The 22,505-nt window shown below is 40.4% G+C and overlaps 1 protein-coding gene across 1 annotated transcript in view; it reads left to right on the top strand.

Annotated features, from left to right (window-relative positions):
• The window catches only part of MYO1B (myosin IB), a 113,720-nt gene that overhangs the window by 17,545 nt on the left and 73,670 nt on the right, over positions 1-22,505 (top strand). The window contains exon 3 of the mRNA XM_059820790.1: positions 12,512-12,627. Within this exon, the coding sequence (XP_059676773.1) occupies positions 12,512-12,627 (116 nt within the window). The remainder of the gene's footprint in view (positions 1-12,511; positions 12,628-22,505) is intronic.

Here is a 22,505-nt window from a genome sequence, read left to right as displayed (position 1 = left end):
TATCACCTCCACCTATTTGCTCCTTAAGTTTGGACTGACAATTTAAATTAACCAGAAAATTAAACTAAGACAAGGACTCTCAGTATCCATCAAAACCTTGTTGGAGAAGAAACCAAAACGATCCATATTTGTGGAAAGATTTCTTCCACAATGGTTAAAAAAAAAATCTTCCTGATACCTTTGAGAGTTACATTTCCAAAAGTTTGTGTCTTAAATTTTGCTCGTTCCTTGGAGATGTAATCTGTTCCCTCTTGATAACCTACAGATGTTGATACAGGCAGGTAGGTATCACTCTTCTTTGCTGCTCTTTCATCCTGCTTCTGGCAAGTCCTCCATATTCAACAGCTGCAATGGCTGCCTCTTGTGGGATTTTACCGTAAACTGCTATGGATTGCAAAGTATTTAATTACATGTTTCTACTTAATTTAGACTAGATAGCTTTTTCTTGAAAGAAATCAGTTTGAATGACAAATGGGTAATCTGTTTTACTTTTATCTGCTATTACATGCTAGCTGACAACCATGTTCAAACACACAGTTCTTTGAGACAGTGACAGAGAAGCATGTATTTCCCCCCGTTTCTGATTTGGCTGGGCCTGGCACTGACACGCAATGTAATTAGCTGTATTATGTGCTTTGGCAGGTGATACAGGGTGTCACTTTTCTCTAGCAATGTAGGATCCTTTGCCTTGCAGGTGGGAAAGCCTAATACTTAAACATGCTCTGTTCAGAAGTGTGAACTGCTGCCAAAAACCAAAGGATTTTTTGGTTGGTGTTTTTTGGTTGGGTTTTTTTGTTGATGCTGCATGGTTTAATTTACCAAATCACTGGAGGAATAATATCTCCTCCTTTCCGTATCAGTTGAGTTCTGCTGCCTTGCAAATTTCATGCCACTGTTACGTATTTTAGAAAACTTTTAAAACAGTAACAGTTGGAATGGTGCTCATGGTAACAACCACACGTTAATTTTCAAGTGCAAACTCTTCTCTCCCTTCTCCTTACTGCCACCCACTCTCTTCTCCCCAAACCTCACTCATGAAAAATACGCTTTGCATTTTTGTTTTTAGACTTAGATGAGCACAATGAAGCCTTTGTTACATCTGGAAGTAATGTTTGTTTTACCATGTAAAATCTGTAGTTTGCATGCTATCCTGGGGAAACCGAATTGGACTAGTAAAGAGCTACTGTTGGTGCTTAATGAAGACTGCAGATTTCTTCAGCTCTAACAAGCTACCCAAATTGACCTCTCAGGATCCTTCCAGAGGGCAGCAGGAATGGATTTGTCCGTCCATGGCTCAGTTCTGGGGTTAAGTTCACCCCTCATGTCAGTGCTTCATTGTAGGCATTACCAAAAGTTGTGTCCAAGTTTAAAATACTAAGTCAAACTGAAGCCATCTGAACGGATTGAAATGTTTCTACAGCAATAAACCAGGGCTTATTCAACATCAGTTTCTAAGCAGTTTTCTGTAGACTGACAGCTGTGTCTGTGCTACATATGTTAGTTTTAAAACGGAGTTGCAGTTACAACCTTCACAAGGGTTTGTTGTGAGGAATGAGACCTGTAACATGGATAGCTTTGAAAACGCTGTAAAGTTGGCCAGACATTGCATAATTGTGTTAGCCACTCTTGATAGATAAATGTAAGAGTCAGATCGAGCCATCAGTGAACAGTGCCAAATCTCTCCCCGTAGCCAAAGATGACAAGATAAATGGGCTCATTCCACTGGAAGAGAATAAAATTTTTGTCTTTTCTAGTCTCTTTCACAGTAGTTATGTTTGACGCTGAATGTTTGATGTTGGAGATCCTAATGCCATCTCCATTTACCCCTTTGAAATTCAAGATCTTGTCCATAAAAGCCCCCCTTGCCAAGAGCATTCAGGTCTGGATCCCCAGACGGTCGTCTTATACCATCCTGGGCATAGTCACTGTAAGCCCTTCAAGAAAATTAGCTAAGTTTCATGCCATGGTGCAAACAGGGCAATAAGAGTATTCCTAACAGTTAGAGAACAGACTACAGCTTGATTACCTGTTGTTCAATTTTATGTGTATTTGATGGAAAGTTTAATGGACTTGGGTGTTAGGTTGCATACCAGAGCGCAAAGCTGGAGGCTGTGCCTATAAAAATAAGCATGAAGGCTGGTGGAGCTGGAGTTTGGCCAAATATTCTACTAAAGACCATCAGATTCTGCAGTAATCTCATGCTGAGTGGCTTTGGGGGGAAGGGCTCATTGGGTAACATGCATGTGTTAATTGGAAATGGGAATCTTGGAGTTTAGTCATGTCTGGAAATGTCTGGGCTATGTCTGACCAAGAAAAATCTCATTAAAAAGCTGTAATTGTTTATTATATTCTTTCTGCAACTCTTAAACTTTTCATTGATAAAATTTGCATCGCATTTTTGCAAAAGTTCTTTTCTGTAAATATCAGTAACAAAAGCCTGTGAGAGTTTTTCTTTAACTTTACAGAGTAAAATGTGGCTCATGGGCAAGTTAGCAAGTAGGAAAAAACCACAATGTTGATTATTTTGAAGGTTCCAGGGAGCAGTTTGTGCGGTTAAAATGTGTGACCTAGAGACTGCATGGAAAACTTCAAATACATTCATAAAATTCAGTTTGCACGTCACTGATGAATTTTGACTCATTCTGTTGAACTCCCTCCCTGAACTTTTTATTTTGATTTTTTTTTTTTTTTTTTTGTAAGTTGGCTGAAATATGCAGCTCAGCAATTATTTTTCCTTTGTATTTTGGGATGCTGACAAATGGGGAGGGGTCATCTGTCTATATGTGTATTTACAGTGACACACTAATGGTAGAGATTTGGGATAAACTGTAGTATATGTATCGGTCTGAAACTTATTTTTGTACTAGGCTTGTTGTTTTGTGCGGCATGTGGAAGTGGCAAGGGAGGTGTGAGGAGTCTGGAGGGGAGTGGTGCTGCGTAGGGCTTTAGAGGCCAGATACTGCTTTATTCTGCTGGCCTGCACATTTTTGCCTGCAGTTATGTTGCTTCTTGAAGTCTTCCCAAATTTGCAGAGGTCAACATTTTGCTCCTTACAACAAAATATTTGTTTGCTTTTTGTTCTTACAACAAAACAGAATCTTTCTCTGATGTCAGCGTTTAATTTGTACTTTCTGTGCGTGGAGTTTGTAGGCTGCTTTGGGCAGGAACAGTCTTATGGTACTGAACACATGTTGTTTTATCGCTGCAATATGAAATATTTGGCATTCCAATATAATAACTCAGTGTTAGCTGTTTGAGGTAGCATCCTTGTGGCTGCCTTCTGTTGGCGTGGCTATTGTGGTGTGCTTGTTTCACAGACTACGCTGCTTCCTGTTGATCTCCGTTGTGTTGATATTTTAGGGGTAGCCTTTTTGTTTCTGACTTGACTTTACTCCACTATGTCTGTCTGTGTTATTGATTCACTCCTTTTTCAGCTACCTTACAGTATTTAGGAGTTTACTGAATTGCTGTCAAGCATAGTGGCTTTGTTCCTGCTGCACTCATACCTGGTATTCCAGAAGCTACATTTGGTAGAAAAGAACGGAGGATAGAATTATGTGAATGAGACCAATTGTCTTGGTCTGCCTCGGCCTTGTGTGACCATCCCTCTATATAACTCTGTTGTCAAGAACAGAGTTTTGTGGTGTTGGGGTATGTAAATGCAGCTTGCTGGGAAAATCTTCGTTGTAATATGATTGAGTGATTGTTGAAGTTCAATTTTATTCTCAATTTCGTTACCTCCTGATGTCAGCATGATCATATTGGTCTTGAGTATGTTGTTTTTGAGGCCAGATGGAGTCCTTTGTTGGGTTTTGAGGCGGGTGGTTGTCCCCTGTGGTTTCGGGTATGTCCTAGCTGCGTGCATGCCTGTTGGTAGCAGGTCTGTGCCTTTGCTGCTCCTGCAGCAACACACAGAAGAGTCTATCCCCCTGCCAGAGCCGGCCCTGCTCTCTTGTACCTCGATGTATTTACTTGTGTTTATCCAGTGAGTCCAGCCTGGACTGCTGGTCTTCCTTTGGGAGTTTGAGGAGTGGCAGGTGTGGTGACTGAGTCGCGTCTTAAAGGCAGGATGGTTTGAGAGCTGGAGCAGAGCAGCCATCCATCCGCCTGCGATGGGAGCCCAGGGGACCAGAGTTTCCTCAGATCTCCTTCTCTTCCTCCCTCGGGGAATGCCTGCATCGGTTTGAGTGATTTTCCCAGCAGTGCTTCAATAATTTCCCGCTTTGAGGGAAGCTGCTGAGATACAGTAATAATATTGTTGCAGCTGCCACAGGCTAGGACCTTGAAGCCTGCTGCTTCTCCTTCAGATGTGAAGAAGGGTTTGTGTGCCCAAGGCACATCTTTTCCCGTGATAGCTTGTGGTCTAAGAAGTATTATTCTGCCTCCCTGTAGATGTTGCTTTGCTTGTTATCTAGATAGAAATCCTGGCGGTCCTCTGGCCCTTCACATCAGCCCACTCTGGTAAAACAAACTGTATAACTTGCCCGGAGTCAGGAGTGAAGATTTTCACAGCCAGCAGGTTGGTTGCTTTTTACCTTGAAGTGCTTCGTGGGAGGAGAGTTACTTATCTCAAGGCAGAGCTTTGTTTCCTTTCCTTTTTGTACGGCTCCCACGATGCTGAGCATAGCGTTTGAGGCACTTGTTTGTAGGGCCGTATGCAATATCTGCATAAAGGAGTAAGAAAACATTTATAAGGATCACAGAAAATTATATGCGTACTGTGAGCTGTGTGTATGGGTCTTCCTCTTCCCTACACACTCCTCCTTTTTTGCCTCTGATGTGACACTGAAAAAAGAGAGGAGGTGGTGTAGGAAATGCCTCCCGTAGGGCCCCAGGGACTGTGACAGCGTTGGCTCTGCCTCAAAATGCTGTGTAGTTCTTCACTAAGGTGATAATGAATTTTGGGCATTTACTAGTGGTTTCAGTGCACGTTGTATGAAATAAAAGCACAAAAGGAAGATTTATGAAAGACCGACAAATAACAGAAGTAGAAGCAAAAGTGTCCAAGTAATGTAAAAACATGGTTTTTACCCTGAAGAACATAGGTTAGCCTTGACTGCAGCATGGCAGGAGACTTCCCCCCCCTGCTCCCCGCCATTTTATTCATACAGAAATAATAAAACATTTTGGAATGAGTGCTTTCACTAATGTTTTCACCAACGGTTTCTTGGCACTGACACTACCCAATCTCCAGCTACTGTTTGCTTATGAAAACAAGTCTTTATCTTTTCAAAAGTGAGCAAGCGCTGATGTTCTGGGGTATTTAAATGCTTTCCTTAAAATTTCTCGTGTCTGCTTTGGGTTGACTTCCTTATTGCTTGCTTTACAGGTTTCATCTGTAATTGCATCCTGTGTAGGAATTCTGTTTGTTTGTATAAAAACATCCCAATGCAGTCAGAGGGACGGATAGCTGAGATGATTAGTCTGCTTCATTAATAATGTTAGAGTCTGTCATAATGATCGCCGGGTTAGCAACAATATTCAATGAGCAGCGGAGAGATTTCTGTGCCCTCAAGAAACTCGGAAGAGAAACCTGATCATCTGTGCACATGCATCCCCTTTAAGTACTCGCTTCAACTTGCCGCGTGGGTGTCTTTCTCTGGCAAATGCTCTGCTCTTACTTTGGGGCTCGGATCTAAACCAGGTTGCAGTACAATTAAGGGCTTGATCCTCATCGGTGTAGGTCACCGGTAGCTTGTTAAGGCTGTTGCTGTTTGCACAGTGACTTGCAGGTTCAAGCCCATATTGAGGAATATTTTACCAGTGTTGTTATCCTTTTTGACATAGGTGGTCTGTGTCATGATTGTTTGCTTTGGGAAGATCTAGATGTGTGCTCCTGCCTTTGTGTTACCTGTTTGAGCTTTGTTTCCTGAGGCATTGTATCAGCCATCAACATATTTGGTACACAATTGTGATACACACTATTGCTGAATTTTGTCTCCTCTAGCAATAAGATGGTTTTGCTTGAACTGTGGATACTGTTGCCTCACTTTCTTCTTTTGCTTATTTTTTTTTTTTCTTCCCAATTTCAGGAAGTCATCCTGCGCTCTTCTACGTAGTCTTCTTCTGTCAAGTCTTTACTGTCCTGTCCAGGTTTTACAGGGCTGCCTATCATGATTAATAACGGCATTAAGCACGTGTAATAGCTTACCAGGATTGGTTTTTTTTTTCTATTACAACATACAGACTTTGTCCACTATATTTGTGGGGTGAATATGCAATGTCCAGAAGGAGGGTGGTCTTGAGCAAGAGTTTTAATGATTATGGGGGAATAGACTGTGTTTGTTCAGAAATCCAGTATTGTATTTCTTCACTTGTACAAACATAATTAGAAAGGGCTCCATCCAAACTACAGTGAAAAATATTCAATAGTATCAAGGAGAAGGGGAGGTTGTTTCTTATACATATAGAGAGAGTAAAACTGAGAGTCTGGATTGTATTTTCAGTTTACCGCAGATTAGCCTTTGGAAAAGTAAATTTTTAGCATTGGCTTCCCTTCCAGTGAGGGAGGTAGAAACAGGCTTTCTTATCTGTAGGATCTCGAAGATTATTGCAGCCTCTTTAGGGCTGATCAGGAGCTTTGGAGAGATGCTAATGAGAGGTCTCAAAGCACAGAAGTTTCTTTTGCTAACTAAGAATTAGTGCTGTGTGATGCTGCATGAGTCTGACCATTACCTGGATATGGGAAAATCCACACAGAAGGTCCTGTTTGAGGACATCAAACTTTGTTAGTTCCTGTTCTTTCCGCTTGATCATTGCTCTTTGGGATCCTGAGGGTGTGCCTGTATAGTTGCTTGGTACCTGGAGGCTCTGCTCGTGCTCCAAGCTCACTGAAGCACAAGGCATTGGCTCAACGCAAAGTGCAGCTGCACGGTTTGGATCACAGGTAGAGTTTATTTTGTATGTGCTGTCATGAAATAGTGCAGACAAACCCTGGAGTATTACAGGATGAAATCCTAGTTTGTTTGTTTATGTGTTTTTTCAAGTACCCAGCCCATCCCTTTCCACCAAAAAATACAAACACCTACATGGTACTAAACAGTAACAGTGAATCAAAGCCCCGGAAATAGTAATAATGGTCTAAGGCGGTTTTACTGTTAGTCTTGATGTTACTCTTTTCCTTATTCTTTTCAAACATAGTGTCTTGCAACTTTTCAAGTGTTTCCGACCTGAAAAAACATGATGGACCAGAAGCAGGGTGCATTTAGGTATTTTATTGTGGCAAACCACAATGAAAAACAAATTTGAGCACACAGCATGGTTGTTCAAATAAGAGATGATATTTTAATAAGGTACTGATCTAGTTGCTAATGTTTATTAAAATGAGAAACTTCATTATGGAGTAACATTGCGGTGTTAAATTTGCCAGGTTCTGTTTGAGTTTGAGATGGTTCAGAAAACCGAGAACATGTAAGTACAGGTTTCCTCTGCATCTGCCATCTCCTTGGCCTCAGCTATTCTGAGCATGCAGCAGCACATGTGCTTATGAGCTGGCATGATCCAGAACCGCTGTAGTTCAGGCAAATACAAATGAAAATGAGTATTATATTAGAAATATAATTTTGCACATGTCACATTAAAAAAAACCTGGAAAAACAAAACACAGCCCTCCCCCCTGCAAAGAAAACAGTGCTGCCCAAGCCTTGGTTCTGGATTTGTTCCAATAAAATCTAGTCACACTTCTCTTTGATCTTACTTCAATGGCTCTCATTTCAATGAATTGTTTTAGTGGTGTGATCTGCAACTGTTCAAAATGATAAGTACACTTGCGCATAAACAATACTAAAGAAATGTGCATTGTGCAAATCTGGAGTATTAAAATTTGTCTGCATAAGTGGAAGAATCAGTATCCACACGAGCAATCTTTTTTTACTAGAATTTATTTATTCTTCTATTTTTATGCTTCAGCATTTAAAAAAATAAGTAAATAGGGCAACCTTATTGGGCCCTGGGAATTTAGCACACTTGCAGGATACATTAGCGATCGGACATTTTACAGCAGGAGTGACTTGTGTGCAGCAGCAATTTTTCTGGACCCTTACAGGCTACCATGGGTAAGAGGCAGTGGGTTGGTTTTTAACAGAGCTACCAAAAGTGATGCAGAATACACTTCCAGAAGGTTTGCAGCAAATCTGTGTAGCTGCTTAACGATTTTAAATTCTGCAGAAGGTTGCTTTGGAGAGGATGCCACAGATCCAGAAAGGCTTTTAAAGACATGGAGCAGGCTATTACGATAGCCCCAGCTCTGCAGCTCCTGTGGTGCAGCCTCAACTGGTGTCGGTAACATTCCCTGGCTTCTGCAGCTGCAATCTTCTCTCTTCTGGGCCCTTGGGGTATTGCAAGACTAACTTTACCAGGAGAAAAAATAGCTTCATTAATAAACTGTATCCCAGGGTGTGAAATATTCTCCCGTAAGCTCTACTAGTGGTCTTCTATAAGCTCCACTTCTTGAGTTGGCCTGTGCTGCCTCTTCCCTGTGTATCAGATTTCACCGCAGTGCTTGTGCATCCTGGCTGCAGAGGTGTTTGGGGACCTTTGGCTGGGCTCTCTATAAGGTTTTTGCAACCTCCCAGCTGAAAAGGTCCATAGGCATTTTGGGCTGTTTGCCAGTTCGTAGCAATAGCTTTCCGCAGCCCTTGGTTGGGAAGGGGCTGCTGCCTGCAGGTTTTTCCCGAGCAATGGGAGCCTCGCATTGTCTCGCTATTTCAGGCCTCTTCTTAAGCCAGTCTTAAAGCTGCGTGGGTTAGAAAGGCACATAAGGCCTTGCAAGGCAGGTACAAGCTTGAAGTAGTAGTAACATCTTGCCCCAAGTGGTTATGTTTGCTTTCGGTCCTAGGGGGAGAAAATCGGGCATCGAAGTGTCTTGGATGTTGCATCTCCAACAGTACTTAGAAGTGATGTATCAAATATTATCGGCTTTTCCAGCTGAGCTGGGATTTAGAATTTTCTTCCTACTCAGGGTCTTAAACCCTTTACTGGAGAGGAATGAGTTGTCTGCGTTGTTTTGGTGGAGAATGCAGAATGTGTTGTCATTTGACCCCATGGAAATTTGAATGCTCTTTTCCACAGGTGAAATGTTAGTGCATTACAGTGTTGCTGTGCTACGTGACAGATGCACTGAAAAACGATGAGTGAGAGTCCTTTTGGTTTGGGTTCTGGACAAACACGCCAAGGAGGTAGAATTTGCCTTAGTGAGTTATTGCAATAAAGTAGAAATTTGGAGGAAGGAGTATTAGCAAGACTCTCTAGCTAGCAAAATTTGAGGAGACAGCAGATCTTGTCCAAACTCGCATAACAAGACTGCTTCAAAGCCAAGAAAGAAATCAGATCTCCTGACTGCACTTTGTGCGTTCATCATCATGAGGCCATTCCTCTGGGGTTTCATTTTTTTTTTCCTTAAACAGGGAAAATGAAGGATCTCTTTAGTCCCTGGGGTGCCATGGTATGGTCTCCCACTACTCTTGGGCGTTCTGCTTTCACCACTGGAATGTTTCTGTGCTTGTTACTTGCTCAAGGATTTAAGCCATTTATTTTGTTTGTTTATAATAGAGTTCTGGTGGGAAGGCAGATGTTATGTGGGAAAGCTATTTTCCAGATCTGTTTATCCCCATTATGTGGAATCTCACAGACCACCAGTAGCAAGTAGCTGGTAGGCATCAGCTTTGAGATATTGGCATTTTTAGAAGAGGAAATGCATTAGTTCTTGTAAGCAGCTTTGCAGCAAACCCAATGATTTCTTGGCATGCTTTGGCTTGGTGTTTAAAATGGACATGAGTATGTCTTTGTTTCTATATAGTCATTTGACCTTTTGAAATATTGGTATTTTAGGAAATGATCTGTATTTGTTCATGTCTGACAATAAACAGCTGACTTGAATTCCCAAAATACATCGTCTAAGCAATACTTAGCTATGAAGAGATGGTTCTAAATAAATCTCATTTGCATGCCTGTATTCAAAATTAAAAATCATGGTTTTCACTTTCACTCGTTTATCTTTACCTTGGCATCTCAGGGTACTTCAAGGAACTTAGCAATTAAAATGTTTGCTATTATGGTAGCAGAACAGCTGAAAAGCGCAAGTCTTCAAGTTCCAAAGAATTCCTGTTTCAAAACATAATCTTCAAGATCTGGCCTTCATCTCTCTTCTGCTGATACTTTCCAGCACTGATTTCACAACAGGCTGAATTCACAAATTCTTAAGATTTAGGAGGAAACAAGTTAACATATTAATGTTTTATCAGGAAAGAGCCCTAACTGGGGTTAGGGCTTCACTTGTGAAGACTAGAAAGGTTCTTACTCTTGGCTATCTGTTATTCTCACCAAGAATCTGTTGCCTTGCAAATTGCCAAAGCCGCATGTGTTGAGAGAGCAAAGTAAACACTGTAGAAAGGCAGTTTTTGCATTTTCTTCTTGTTCAGCCAAAGAGATTAGACGTAGATGGAAAACACTTTCCTCCTTAGGGGAAGGATGACCACAAAACTAGAACAATTTTTTTTATTATTTGAAGAAAATATATATTAGCGCACACTGCAGCATGTGTTTGAAAGAAGGAAAAATCTTAATTACATTGGGATTTTCTCAACAGTCTGTATCTGAATGCCTTTGGGTGCACTTCCCTCCCGGGTTGTGGTGCAAGGCAGATTGGAGTTGTCCCTCTTTTGAGTTGCAGCCTGGCTGCCAAGATGTGAGGCACCTTCATTCAGGCTTGCTCCTCCTTGCAGCACTCTGCATGGGCTCTTGGTGTGAAACCAGCCTGTTTCTAGGGTATTTGGTCTGTTCTGGGCTCAGATGCATGGGAGGAAATGTTTTGCAGAAGGTTTCTAACCCATTCCAAAGGAGAGGAGAAAGTATGCGGTGTTCAGAAATGGTGAGTCTTGAGCCCAATTAGTGAAGTGTTTTGTCGTAGCAGCAGTTGTACGATGAATTGTCAGCAGTGTCTGCTTCTGTTTCATCCTGTGGGTGGTAAACACTACAAGGATGAACTACGAGAGTCTCTGGAAGCCTCATGTTTTATCACTGCAGTCTAGTTTGTTCAACTCTGTTTTAAATGGGATGGAAAATGCTGTGTGAGTTCACAGCTTGCCTGTGCATATGCATGCTGTGGAAAATGGGAAATCTTGCTCTCCTAGCGTTCTGCTTAGGACCAGATTTGGTTAGCATTTAGCAGAAAATTGCTTTAGACATGAAAGTTAGATAGGGAAGGGTTGCAGCAATTAATATTTTTAATTTGTGACTGTAGCTCTGGAGGTAATTGGTTGCTCTGCTGAACCTGTTAGTGAGTAATTCAGGCTCCTTGTGCCTCTGTTCCCATTTAAAAATGCATATTACAGCACTTCCCTGTAAGAAAAATAGTGGTGAGAAATCCAAATAGTGATTGCAAGGTGCTAAGGTATCACTGCAAAGAAGCCATTTAAAATCACAGATCTATGTAAAAACCATTGTTTTTCTTCCATAGTTACTAGCAAATGTTATCCAAATAACGGGAACTCGTGGCTTTCGTGTACGGCCTTTACACCTTCCAGGGAGTCCCTGGTTATTGGAAAATTGTGTTTCACCAGGTGTTATTTATTTATTTCGTGGCTGTGGAAAGAGATACCAAACACTTGGGGTTTAATTAGTCTTTGATCAGTATCAGGGTGGAATGGGGTTTTGGCATTTTTTGCCACTTAGGTGTACTTGAATGCACCCCTTGCAGCTGGAGGGAAGTGTAGAGAGCTGCAGGGCACCTGGCAAGTAGGCTTGATGAAGGCAGGTAAATTGTGTTGTGTGCTGACGTGGTAATCGTGGTGTACGGTATCAGTCTTCATTCAGCTTCGTAGAGAATGGGACCTGACAAAATAAAACAACGCATTACTCCATCTGCTCTCCAAGGGTAATGGCAGGTATGTTTAGAATCTCAAAATAAAAATTACACTTCACATCTGCTGAGGAACCACTGCAGGACTTCGACTGACTTGAATCCTGACGGTAAGCCTGTCCTTTGACAGAAACCTGTCAGAGGCTATTAGCCTTCAGGTTTCTTTGTGAAGCTCTTCCGTGCCCGAGGCTTTGAAGAGATGGTGTGAAGCTCCTCTTCGGGTGAGGGAGCGCAGTCCAACTCTGTCCTTGCCTTTACGTGGTTTTGTATGAGTGCCCAAGGGCTGCAGCAAAGCTTGTGTGACATTTGCCATGCAGATGGAGTCAGTTCTTCATGAACATCTGTGTCCTTTTCCCTTTCCCTCCCCCAACTGAATTAGCCACAGAAATATTGTACAATTGGGCTTTCTTTTAAAAAATGTTCATAAGAGGCTTCCAGTTATGTAGAAATTGCTACTTGGTACCCAACAGTCATTGTTGAGAGAGCTCTAAAAGGTATTTCAGATTGTATGCACATATTTATTCACTGCTACAATTAGGCATTTTGTTTGTTAGGGTTTTTTTGCATAAGTATTAAATGGGAGAATAATATATAAGCAGCAAAAGTATGTTAAAAAGAAAAATCCACGATAATTTTTTTGTTTTCCTTCAACAGACATACATCGGCAGTGTGGTGATATCAATAAACCCCTACAGATCTCTACCCATTTATACTCCAGAGAAAGTGGAAGAATACAGAAACAGAAACTTTTATGAACTCAGTCCTCACATGTAAGTACAGTTAAGAAGTTTAAGTTTTCATTCTGTCCTGAAACAGATGGTACCATCTGTCTCTCTCATCAAAAGGTCAGTGTTGATTAAAGCAAACAAAACAAAAATCACACCACAACTCCCCCAAAATGAAGTTTTATTAGTTCATCCTTATTTTCAAGAGAAGTCAAGATGAGTTACTTTTTCATGTATTTAGACCCTGGTATGTCCATTTCAGAACATTTCCTGTAATTGTAAGCAGTAGCCTTTATTACTGTATTGTAAAATAAGTAGTCTGTTTTCGAGGAAATGTTTCTTTGGAAGTCCAGATTGCCTTGTGAAAACCTCTAGGTGTTAAAAATGTTTGAGTCATATGGTGTTACTTTTGATATCTGAAACTTAATTTCTCTTTGCACAATGCAAAAAATGAAAAAACCCTCAAGATGAATGCAGAAACACATTGGATATGTCTGAATGGAAACCGTAGGAAAATAAAAGCTTGGTCTCCTCTCCGCTGTGCTGGGTAGAAATGAGCCCATTCTAAGGGGGCAGCCAGAGTACCATAAATATGTAATGCAAATTTTAAGGCTAAAATATATAGCATATATACAGACATATAATATTGCAAAATATGATTTGCATATGATGTAAATTCCAAGTCTAAATTTAGGAATAGAAGGCTGGGAAGTGGGTATAATCTCTTATTCTGACTTTCATTCACCTTCTGTAATTCTTCTACAGGGGTGCACATTGCAAAGAAGTCAATGGCCTTGCTTTGTGGTTATAGAGAACTGACATGACCCATATCATTTGGGCTTGGTCAGAATTATTGAGAGTAATGGAAGATGGTTAAGACCTGTCCGTAACAGGACAAGACTGTGATCACAGGTGTGGGTGGTATGGCTGAAAATGAGGTACCTTTTCTTCAAGGCCTGTGTGTGGCAGTAATCCTTTTATCTTGTTAGACATTGTAGTGGTGAGTTTAAACCCAGCTGTTACTTTCCTCGGCGTGATGCTGGGATAGAGAAGTGTTTCCAGTGTGTTGTGAGGTTGCCACCTGACTTTGCAGTCACATATTCAGGAGACTGACTTGAGTGATCAGCGATCAGATAAGTGTCTAAACATGGCCATAAGTTTGTGCATCTTCCTTCAGTGTTAACTTTTTAGGTTAAAAGCAAATTATGTGTGGAAAGAGTTCTGGAAGTTATTTTGTTCTGATTAATTTTTTGCCTTCGCACTTCATCTGTAACTTTTCCAGATACATTGGCTGAAACGCAGACAGCCAATTAATCAGGTCAAATAAGCTTCTGGTAGTGCTTGGCTCTCTTGGATCTGAACTCTGGCTATGTCTTCCTTCTTCGCGGTTTTGTTTAGCAAGTACAACTGCTTGCTAAATTAACACAGTTGCTTGCTAGAAGAACTTTGTGCTCTGCTGACTTTGTTCAGCTGCATAAAATTTGCTGTCATGTGATAGAGGATTTTAAAAATAAAATCTGGGAGTTACGGTTTGTCTGACGTTCTGAAAGTCAGTACTGTGTACTGGGTTACATGTTGAATCAAGTACATAGTAATACATTGATCTCCACATTTTTCCATCTCTCTTGGGAGATGGTTTTCCAGAATAGAAATAGTAAACAGTCATTCTTGTATGTATTATGAGACTCTTAACTTGGTAGAAAAATGCTTCATAAACATCATTCCTCACTAATGACAATAATTGTATGGTCAGGCTGCCATCCCAGAGCAAAAACTTCTGGAGTCCAAACACTAGAAATCCACTTTAAGAGCAGTAGTTTGAAGTGAGAAAATGTTGAATTTTAACTTACGTCAGGAGATCTCGACTGTGTGATAGTAACGGATTTTCCTTGCAAGTTTGGAAAGAGTGCCGAGTTATGAAAAGTTTAAGACTAATTTGTCTTGGACAGATATGATCTCTCCACAAATTTTCTTTATTTGGTATTGCTTCTGTATGAAAATTTTGTCTTCTAACACCTGGTAAATAGACAACATATCTTTAAAAATAGAGGATTACAAAATCATCTTTGTTATGGTTTCTTTTACAGATACAGTGTTTTCTTTTCAAACTGTAGAAATATAAAATGATCTTACTTTATGATGACCTTGCTTTCCTTCCAACCTCTCTGTAGATGCTTATGAGAACTGCAGAATTGAGTCACTTTTATCTTTGCTAAAATTGGTAAACTTCTCACCATCTTCAAAAGATACTTCTAAAGTATTGTGGATATATAAAATAAATGCTATGTAGGCTGCCTGATGCCATCTCTGACAAGCCTAAACAAGTTTTCATCCCCTTTAATATATAGTACCTGTGCTGTAGCCTAAGGATTCACACCAGTCCAGTTGTTCACTCTGGGAACATAGAGCTGGTACTTGAATGCTGGTTAATAGACCATGAGGTGGGCTTACAGGGTGACCATATGGTCCTGCTGCAGCCAAACCTAGGCTGATCACCAACAGGGTGCTTGTCTACCACGCTGGTCAGTACGGGCCAAGAACTAGGTTTGGGACAGAGCTGCAAGCTCCGAGGCTGGTATGATGCCAGCTAATTCTAGGGTTGACTGATCTTGGGAGTAGCAGGCCACTGTTAAAAGCAGGGTTCAGACTTATCTGGGGAGGTTGCTACACTTCCACAAAGACCTTGCAATCTTCAAGGTGTGTGGTTTTTTTTTTTTTTAGCTGCTCAGGCACCTTAATGAAGTGATGCTGTGAGACAAATAGCAATTTGTGGTATTTCTTCTGACAGGGGGGTAAAAAACCCCCACATTGATTTGTGGAGATGTATATACTTATTTTTTCTTTGATGTGTAAATCTCTGTTGAGCCATGGCCTCTTCAGAAGAATTGATTGTGGGTAAGCCCACTGTACCATTTAAGTGTGCTTTGGGAAGAGACTTGGTTCCTATTGCATAATCCTGAGCAAAGCAAAACTCGTGACGGTTTATAAGGAAACTAATGCGTATGTCCTAGAAAATGTGTCTAGAAATAAAATTATATATAGTGTGTTTCTTATTTCAGCATCTTCTTTGTACAAATAATCTAATTTTGTTACTAGTGCTAGCTAGAAAAATGCAGACAATTTATTGCAAAAAATTTCTAGCAGTGGTTTGAGATTCCTGTAGAAACCAGGTCTGTATGGCACCGAAACTCGTCCGTCAGAAATAAATGTGCTGTCACCTGTTGGCCTGATAGCTCATATTCTCCAAGGTCTGTCATTTTGGAGAGAACCTTCAGGTTTGGGAATCTGAGGTTTTAAGCATCAGCGCCTCTGGAGCAGACTGCCATGGGATGTTCCCAGAGCTTCGGCTCTGTGTGGGAGCTCCTGGGAAACGAGGAATCTAAATCATGTTTTGGTTATTTTCCAGTAGTTTCATGTGACCTTCTGTCTATGCTCGAGGTACGTGCAAGCGTTTCGATGTGATGGATTGGTATGGGGAGGATGTGTTTGAGAATGCCAACTGTCCTAGTAAAATAGCAGGCTTGGTGAGCAAATGGAAATGGAAGGAAAAAGAGAAGTATATAATGACATGAAGGAAATCCATAACTAGATTATTTTTTTCCATATATGATCATTGAAGGAAACATATTCATGGGAGTGAAAAATCTGTTCACATGTTTTCTTAGTCCTAATCTGAAAGAGGAGGGCAGTGAACACCTAGTCATCTGCTGTGTTTCCTCAAGAGCGTCTGTGAGAGTGACTGATGCTTTCAGTGACGCTAGTTAATACATAATTGCAGGGTTTGGGCAGCGTTGTTTTTTTTTTTTTTCTTTTTTAATGATCTTTGGAAACTAGAGTAATGCCACAGACGCATTTTGAATGGGCAGCCAAACTGAATTTCTGGGAGAAAGTTTCTGGTCAGATGATTTTGGAGGGTGTTATACCTGATAAAATTGGATCAAAGAGGTTTTGTTTTAATAGTTCATTCCTCTCTAAATACACCACTGTTGTTGTGGCACCATGTAATAAAGTGTTACTTTTCTAGGTCTCCTGGAAGGCTTGTTTTCATAGTTTGTGGCTATTTGTATAGCTGTAATAGGAAGTTTATGAAACTTTTTAATTGTTTTTTTCAATGTTTTCTTCATCTTGCTGGTTTTGTCTTTATCTGCAAGACAGGATCAAACTTGTCTCTGACTTGACAGGGCAGAGTATGACATTTCAGTGTTCAAACAGTTTGCTGCTTGGTTTCTGCAGTCCTTACACTTCTGTTCTGCTCTTTCAGTTGATGTAATTATTCTTTCAGTTGATGTAATTGCTGTTTTGCTTACCTTGTGGGTAAGCTAGACATGAGAGAGAACCAAGCTGTCTATCTTGCTAATTTATATTGACTTCCAGCAGTGACAAAGGCAGCTGCTGACATCTTTGAAGGGAAGGCAATAGGAAATAAATAGCTTATCGTACCATTTATTTGCAACCATCATGCTGTATCCCTTTCGTACCAGTAACAAATTTGCTTTAAGGACCTGCAGAGTAGGTGCTTTCTTGCATTTCTTGTCTTAACATCAGCTCCTGGTTACTAGCAGCTCTCCATCTCTGGCAGGCAGCGTGGCTTTTTCCTCCCCTTCATGTTCTGAAACACCTTACCTGCTTGCTTTAGAAAAATCACGGATTATTTTAAGTTGAGGGATAAAATAGAACATGGCATCTGTACTGCTCATGGCAAGCTCCAAGCAATGAAGAGTTCAGAATCAACATGCATTTTTTTAGCTATGCACTGCAGTATTTACGGTGAACAACTGGGACAGTAGGAAAATATCTGGAGAGGGATTTTATTGGACATCTATTGAATTCCACTCAGGCAATTTTGCTATATATTTTATTTACTTGTTAGTAGTTCTTTTAAGTCAAATATTTCTGAAGAGACAACAGTTTTGCGTGAAAAGCTTTCAAATTTAGAGAGACTTAAACTTTTGCAGGCAACTCCTGAAAACCAGCTTGCCTTTGATTAGGATATAAGCACAAAGGTATCAACCTGATGCCTATTAAAATACAAGAATGAGGAAGTTAATAATGTTCCCCATTTCAATGATCATCATACTAATAATTATTGGGACAAATCATGATCTTGCAGATACCTGCAATTACTCTGACAATAGATACAATTTGCTGTTTCCTTTTCAAGTTTTGAGCCAATGTAAGCAGCGGATATAGAGGTTATATTTTTGCTTCTGGCCTTTTTGCTGGTGTTCCAGGATTGCATGTCTTTGGAAACACTAAGGTTACAGTAACTCCTTTTCCTCCTTGATTTAAAGTAAATATTTTTGTCTGAAGGGCATGATAAAGCCCCAGCTGTGAAGGATAGTTTTTGCCTATATGTAAAACTAAGCTTTTCCCCACAGGTAGCAGAGGTTTAAGATACACAGTAGCTATCTTTATTTGTTGAAGAAGGGGATGGTGGGGTGAGAGCCTGTGCCATTGCTTAGTGTCCTCCTTTGCCCCAGTACGTTTATTTTAACATTTCCTTTTCAGTTTGTCCTTTCCTCATTTTCATTTGTTTTAATTTTGGGGGGTTTTTTTGGTGTTTGTTTGGTTTTTTTTAAATCCACCCCCCTGCAGTTTTGTTCACCTTGCAGTATCCCCTTTTTACAGACCTCTTGTTCTTATTCCTAATAATTCCTGACTACTCCAGAGACTCAGTCTTTGGACTTCCTCATGTGGCTCAGCAGAGTGCCTCTTTCAGAAGAGATTTATAGTCCAGGGAAGATGATCACTTCAGAGGTTAGTTGGCAGAATTAACCGCTGGGCAGGGAGGGAACATCTATGGCTGACAGAAGTCATAAATAGCAATTAGGGAGGACTGCCACTACCTAACTGTTAAACCCATGCTAGGAATGAGTTGGAAGAAGAAGGGGGGAAAAAAACCCTACAGAGAACATTGAAGTCTTATTTTGGAAGGGGTCAGGCTTATCACTCTCTAAACCTCTATAGGGAGGCAGTACTGGATGTGGTGTATCCATGGATGTAAATCCCTCAAGTGTATAGTTGAAAAGGGGATGAAGCATCTCGCTTGCTTCAAGAGTCAGAAGGACTTCATGCCTGAGAGGAGCCTCTTCTATTGCAGGCTGCTGGCACACCGCCCATGGGATGCACAGTTCCCTATATTTTACGCTTGGTAGGAGACCTCAGAAGTCCTCTGAGAAAACGGGGTTTTGAGGAAGGAATGGCGATGTGGCCATATTGAAATGGCCGTCTGAGTCTCTGAAGAGCGTTTTGGAAGTGATTTGTGAACTTTAAGGCTTAGGGTATAAAGCAAGGTTTCTTTCGCATGCAACAATAGATTTAGCTTTTTCCTGAAATTTAAGCAGGGCTATTTTAGTTGATTTGGATAGCACATAATGCAGCCACCTCACCCCAGTGCTTCAGAGGTGAATATAGTCTTATTGACAAGAACAGTAGTTGCTTGTTTGTAGCTGGTATTAGCTTGCATGAAATTTTGTAATAATGCATAATAATACAGGAACTGATTTATAGCAGGACGTGCGGTTGTAAGGAGGCTCAAAAAATGCACCCAGCACCCAAGAAGTATAAACAGCCTGGAAAAGCAGTGTGTAGATGAATGTTGTGCTTTATTTTAATTTTTAAAATGGTCTGGAGTGACATTTAGACTGGATTCTAAAGTTCACTGGAACGAGCCTTTCCGTCAGTCCTCTAAGTAGCGCTGCCTAAATTAAGAAATTAAAAGGCCCTTTAAATTCTGTGTGTATGGCACTGGTGCTGTCATTCTTCTGTAAGTGTCTGGGACCTGGGATTTCCAACACGAGAACGTACGATGCTGTGTGTAGCTGCAGAGCCGTAGCACAGGTAGGGCGGAGCTGCCAGAGCTGCCTGCACACAGGCTCGGCCGGACATCGGCAGTCTGGCGGTGTGGAGTTCAGGTGGATATTTATGCTGTTATGGCATTTAGAGGCTTCCTAGGCTAGGATGGAGTATATTTAGACTACAGGGGATATAAAAAGCATCAAGATAAAACCGTCTCCCAAAATACCCCAGGAGAGGACTCTGCCTCTGGTCTCGCTCTCCAGCATCTCTCTTGTCTCTCAGGAGCTACAGCAGCGTATACCGCTGTGACAAAATCACTCAAAAGCACCAGATCCGCTGGCTCACGAATTATTTCGGTCTCCGCAACCATCCCAGCTGGCAGTACTGTCAGTCACAGCTCCTGAAGTCCCACTGCCAGAGCCCCCTGCTCTGGGCAGGACCCACCTGGCTCCAGCAGAGCCTGCTCGTCCATCAGATTCTCATTTGGAGAGCCGTGTCTGGGCCTGGCCAGCACTCGTGTGTCCGGGGGACTTTTTGATGAAGCTTGCAAAAAATGCAAGAATTGGGTACCTTTAAAACAGTGAGTTTATAAGGGAAACACTTCACTTGAGATCTGTTCCAGATGCTTCTGTAACTCTAGAATTGTCGTCATGGTGTATGAAGGAAAATAATCTTGGGGCATCCTTCATGAATTAACTGCTGGCTTAGAGCCTCAACAAAATAACTTTGTTTTCAGAACTGTTTTCAAATATTTACTCATACCTCTGTACACAGCATACTGACTTCAGTCATGTTGAGGATTGAGAGTCAAATGTTTTTAGTTATCTGTGACAATCTCTCTCTCTCTTATTTTTTTTTTTTTCTCCCCGCATGTGAGTTTATTTGTTATAGTCTGTCTTTATTTGTAAGCATAAAAAAGTTTGGGGTTTGGCTAGATTGCTAGAGAAAAGAGAATTAAAAAAAAAAAAAAAGGCAAAAAAACGCCTTAATATATGTTGGATATTTGGAGATGTGTGTTAATGCTCCAGTAGTCTAAACTAATCATAACTTTTTGCCAGATCCCATTTCTCTCATTTTCCTGGAACTGGAACGTTCTGGCTAGTGTTCATATTATGCCATTGATATTTTTAGGACATAAAATGCTGAGGCTTTTTTAATTAATTCACATTGTCACATAACGTAGAATCCCTCTAATTCACACAAAAGGCTTGGGAATCCATTCAGTATTTCTGACTGAATTTTGTGAATGAAGTGGGCACTTAATTAAATAAAGGAAAGGACCTGCAGTAATTTTCCAGTTTTTGTAATGCAGTTCTCCAAATTTGTCAATATGTAACTGCTCTTTGTCTCTTCTCAACATTTGAAATAGTTCTTCCAGTTCTTCATTTGTACATCTAGGCTAGAAATAAGACTAGCCTTTTTTGTGCTGCTTACCAAGATGAGGTTCTTCTGATTAGAAAATTGACCAAAGTTATGAGAGGAAATAAAAGCATTTTTAAACACTTCATGCTACTTTAAATATAACTTGATTTTTAAAAACGGATCTGATAGCTTCATTTTTCTTTTCATTGGATTTTTGGCATTTTTTGCACACTGGTAAGTATTTAAAAGGAGGCACTGCTATGTTTCGCTTCTTAAATGCAGACTGAAAAGTGAGGGCAGGCAGAAGCCATATCAGAAATGACAGCAATCCCATTTTATCCATTGTGTATACATGGACCAGAATTTTTATTACAACTTTCCTGAACTGGCAGCATAGTACTCTCTTAAAATCTGTGATTTCAAATTGCAATTAAGAACAGCTGTTGTCCTTTCATTGGAAGTGTCTCATTGTGTTTAATGGTTGTCTCTTCTTTTTTTTCTTTTTTTAGCAATTTATAACACACCACGAAATGCTCATCTGCTATGCTATAGAAGCCTTTGTCATGATTTTAGATATAGAGCAAACAAGGCTAATGTTTAAAGCCTTAAAGAAACTTCAGTGAAATTCCAGCTCTTGTACTGCCTTTAGAGGCAGAATGTTTTCCTTTCAATCTCTTTTTATGGGCAACTTTATGCAAAAGGCTCTGAGTTCTTCAACTCTGGGTACATCATGGTTAATGTAGTTTGGGTTATTAAAGATAAACTTTTTCATGTTATGAATCAAGAAATACACAGTCTTAATATTTACTGTCTAGCACACTGAATAATCTTTTACTTATGTTTTGAATAGATGAGAGAGCTGGGACTGGGGTTTATAAACAAAGGTCTGAACTACGAAGACAGTTTAATTGTGGTCATTTCAGTAAATTAGTTCAAATCTGCATTTTTCTTGTATGCACAGTTTCCTTTTATATACTACAGAACTGATTTTTAGTTGCTAAACCTTGTGGAGTGCAAACTGCAACTGTTGGTATTGCTCCAAGATGATTCTAAGTGAGGATGTATCCACAGGACAAAAAAAGATGTGTGCAGTTGACATCCTCCTTGAGTATCAGCAGACCAACCAAGGACATAGATGAAATACATTGTCCCTGGAAATAGTCCATGTGGGTTGAACTGAAGCCTAACGTTTGAGCAATCTGAAGAAGGCTTTTTGTTTCTTGCTTTGACCATTCTTGGAAAGAAAATTTTGGATATATATCCACAAATCTCATGCACAGACATGAGCAAATGCCGTTTTATAGATGGAATAGACACGTTAGCTTGATGTTGTACCTGAGCTAACAAGCTCTCAGCGCCTACTTTCTCCAGGGGTTCATGAGACGTACTTTATTTGGAAAAGAGAGCTGGGAGGCAAAGAATAAGTTGTGTAAGGCTTCTTAACTTCTTAACAAACTACTTGGTTTGTTAAGAGGACTTAAGAGTTAGTTGCACAATTAAAAAATTCAGTAACTCCTCCAGTAAAGTAGCAACGTACCGATGTAATTACATAGTGTTGACGTGGCCCATCAGATGTTTTCCAGATAACTGAATTACTTTTATTTGCAGTTTTGTCACTGTTGCGGTGCATTCTAGCTTTTGTGTTACAGAGCCTAGATTTCAAATCTGATGATTAGCAACTTATTTTAGCTTACAAATAGCTATGAGGTTGTGAAAATACTGCTAATTCTCCAGTATTGTAATAAGAATTTGGTCGAGTGCTC

This window comes from Gavia stellata, chromosome 8 (genome assembly GCF_030936135.1).
Source record: "Gavia stellata isolate bGavSte3 chromosome 8, bGavSte3.hap2, whole genome shotgun sequence".
NCBI lineage: Eukaryota > Metazoa > Chordata > Aves > Gaviiformes > Gaviidae > Gavia > Gavia stellata.
Note: the sequence above shows the minus strand (reverse complement) of the source record. Positions and strands in the feature narration are given on the sequence as shown.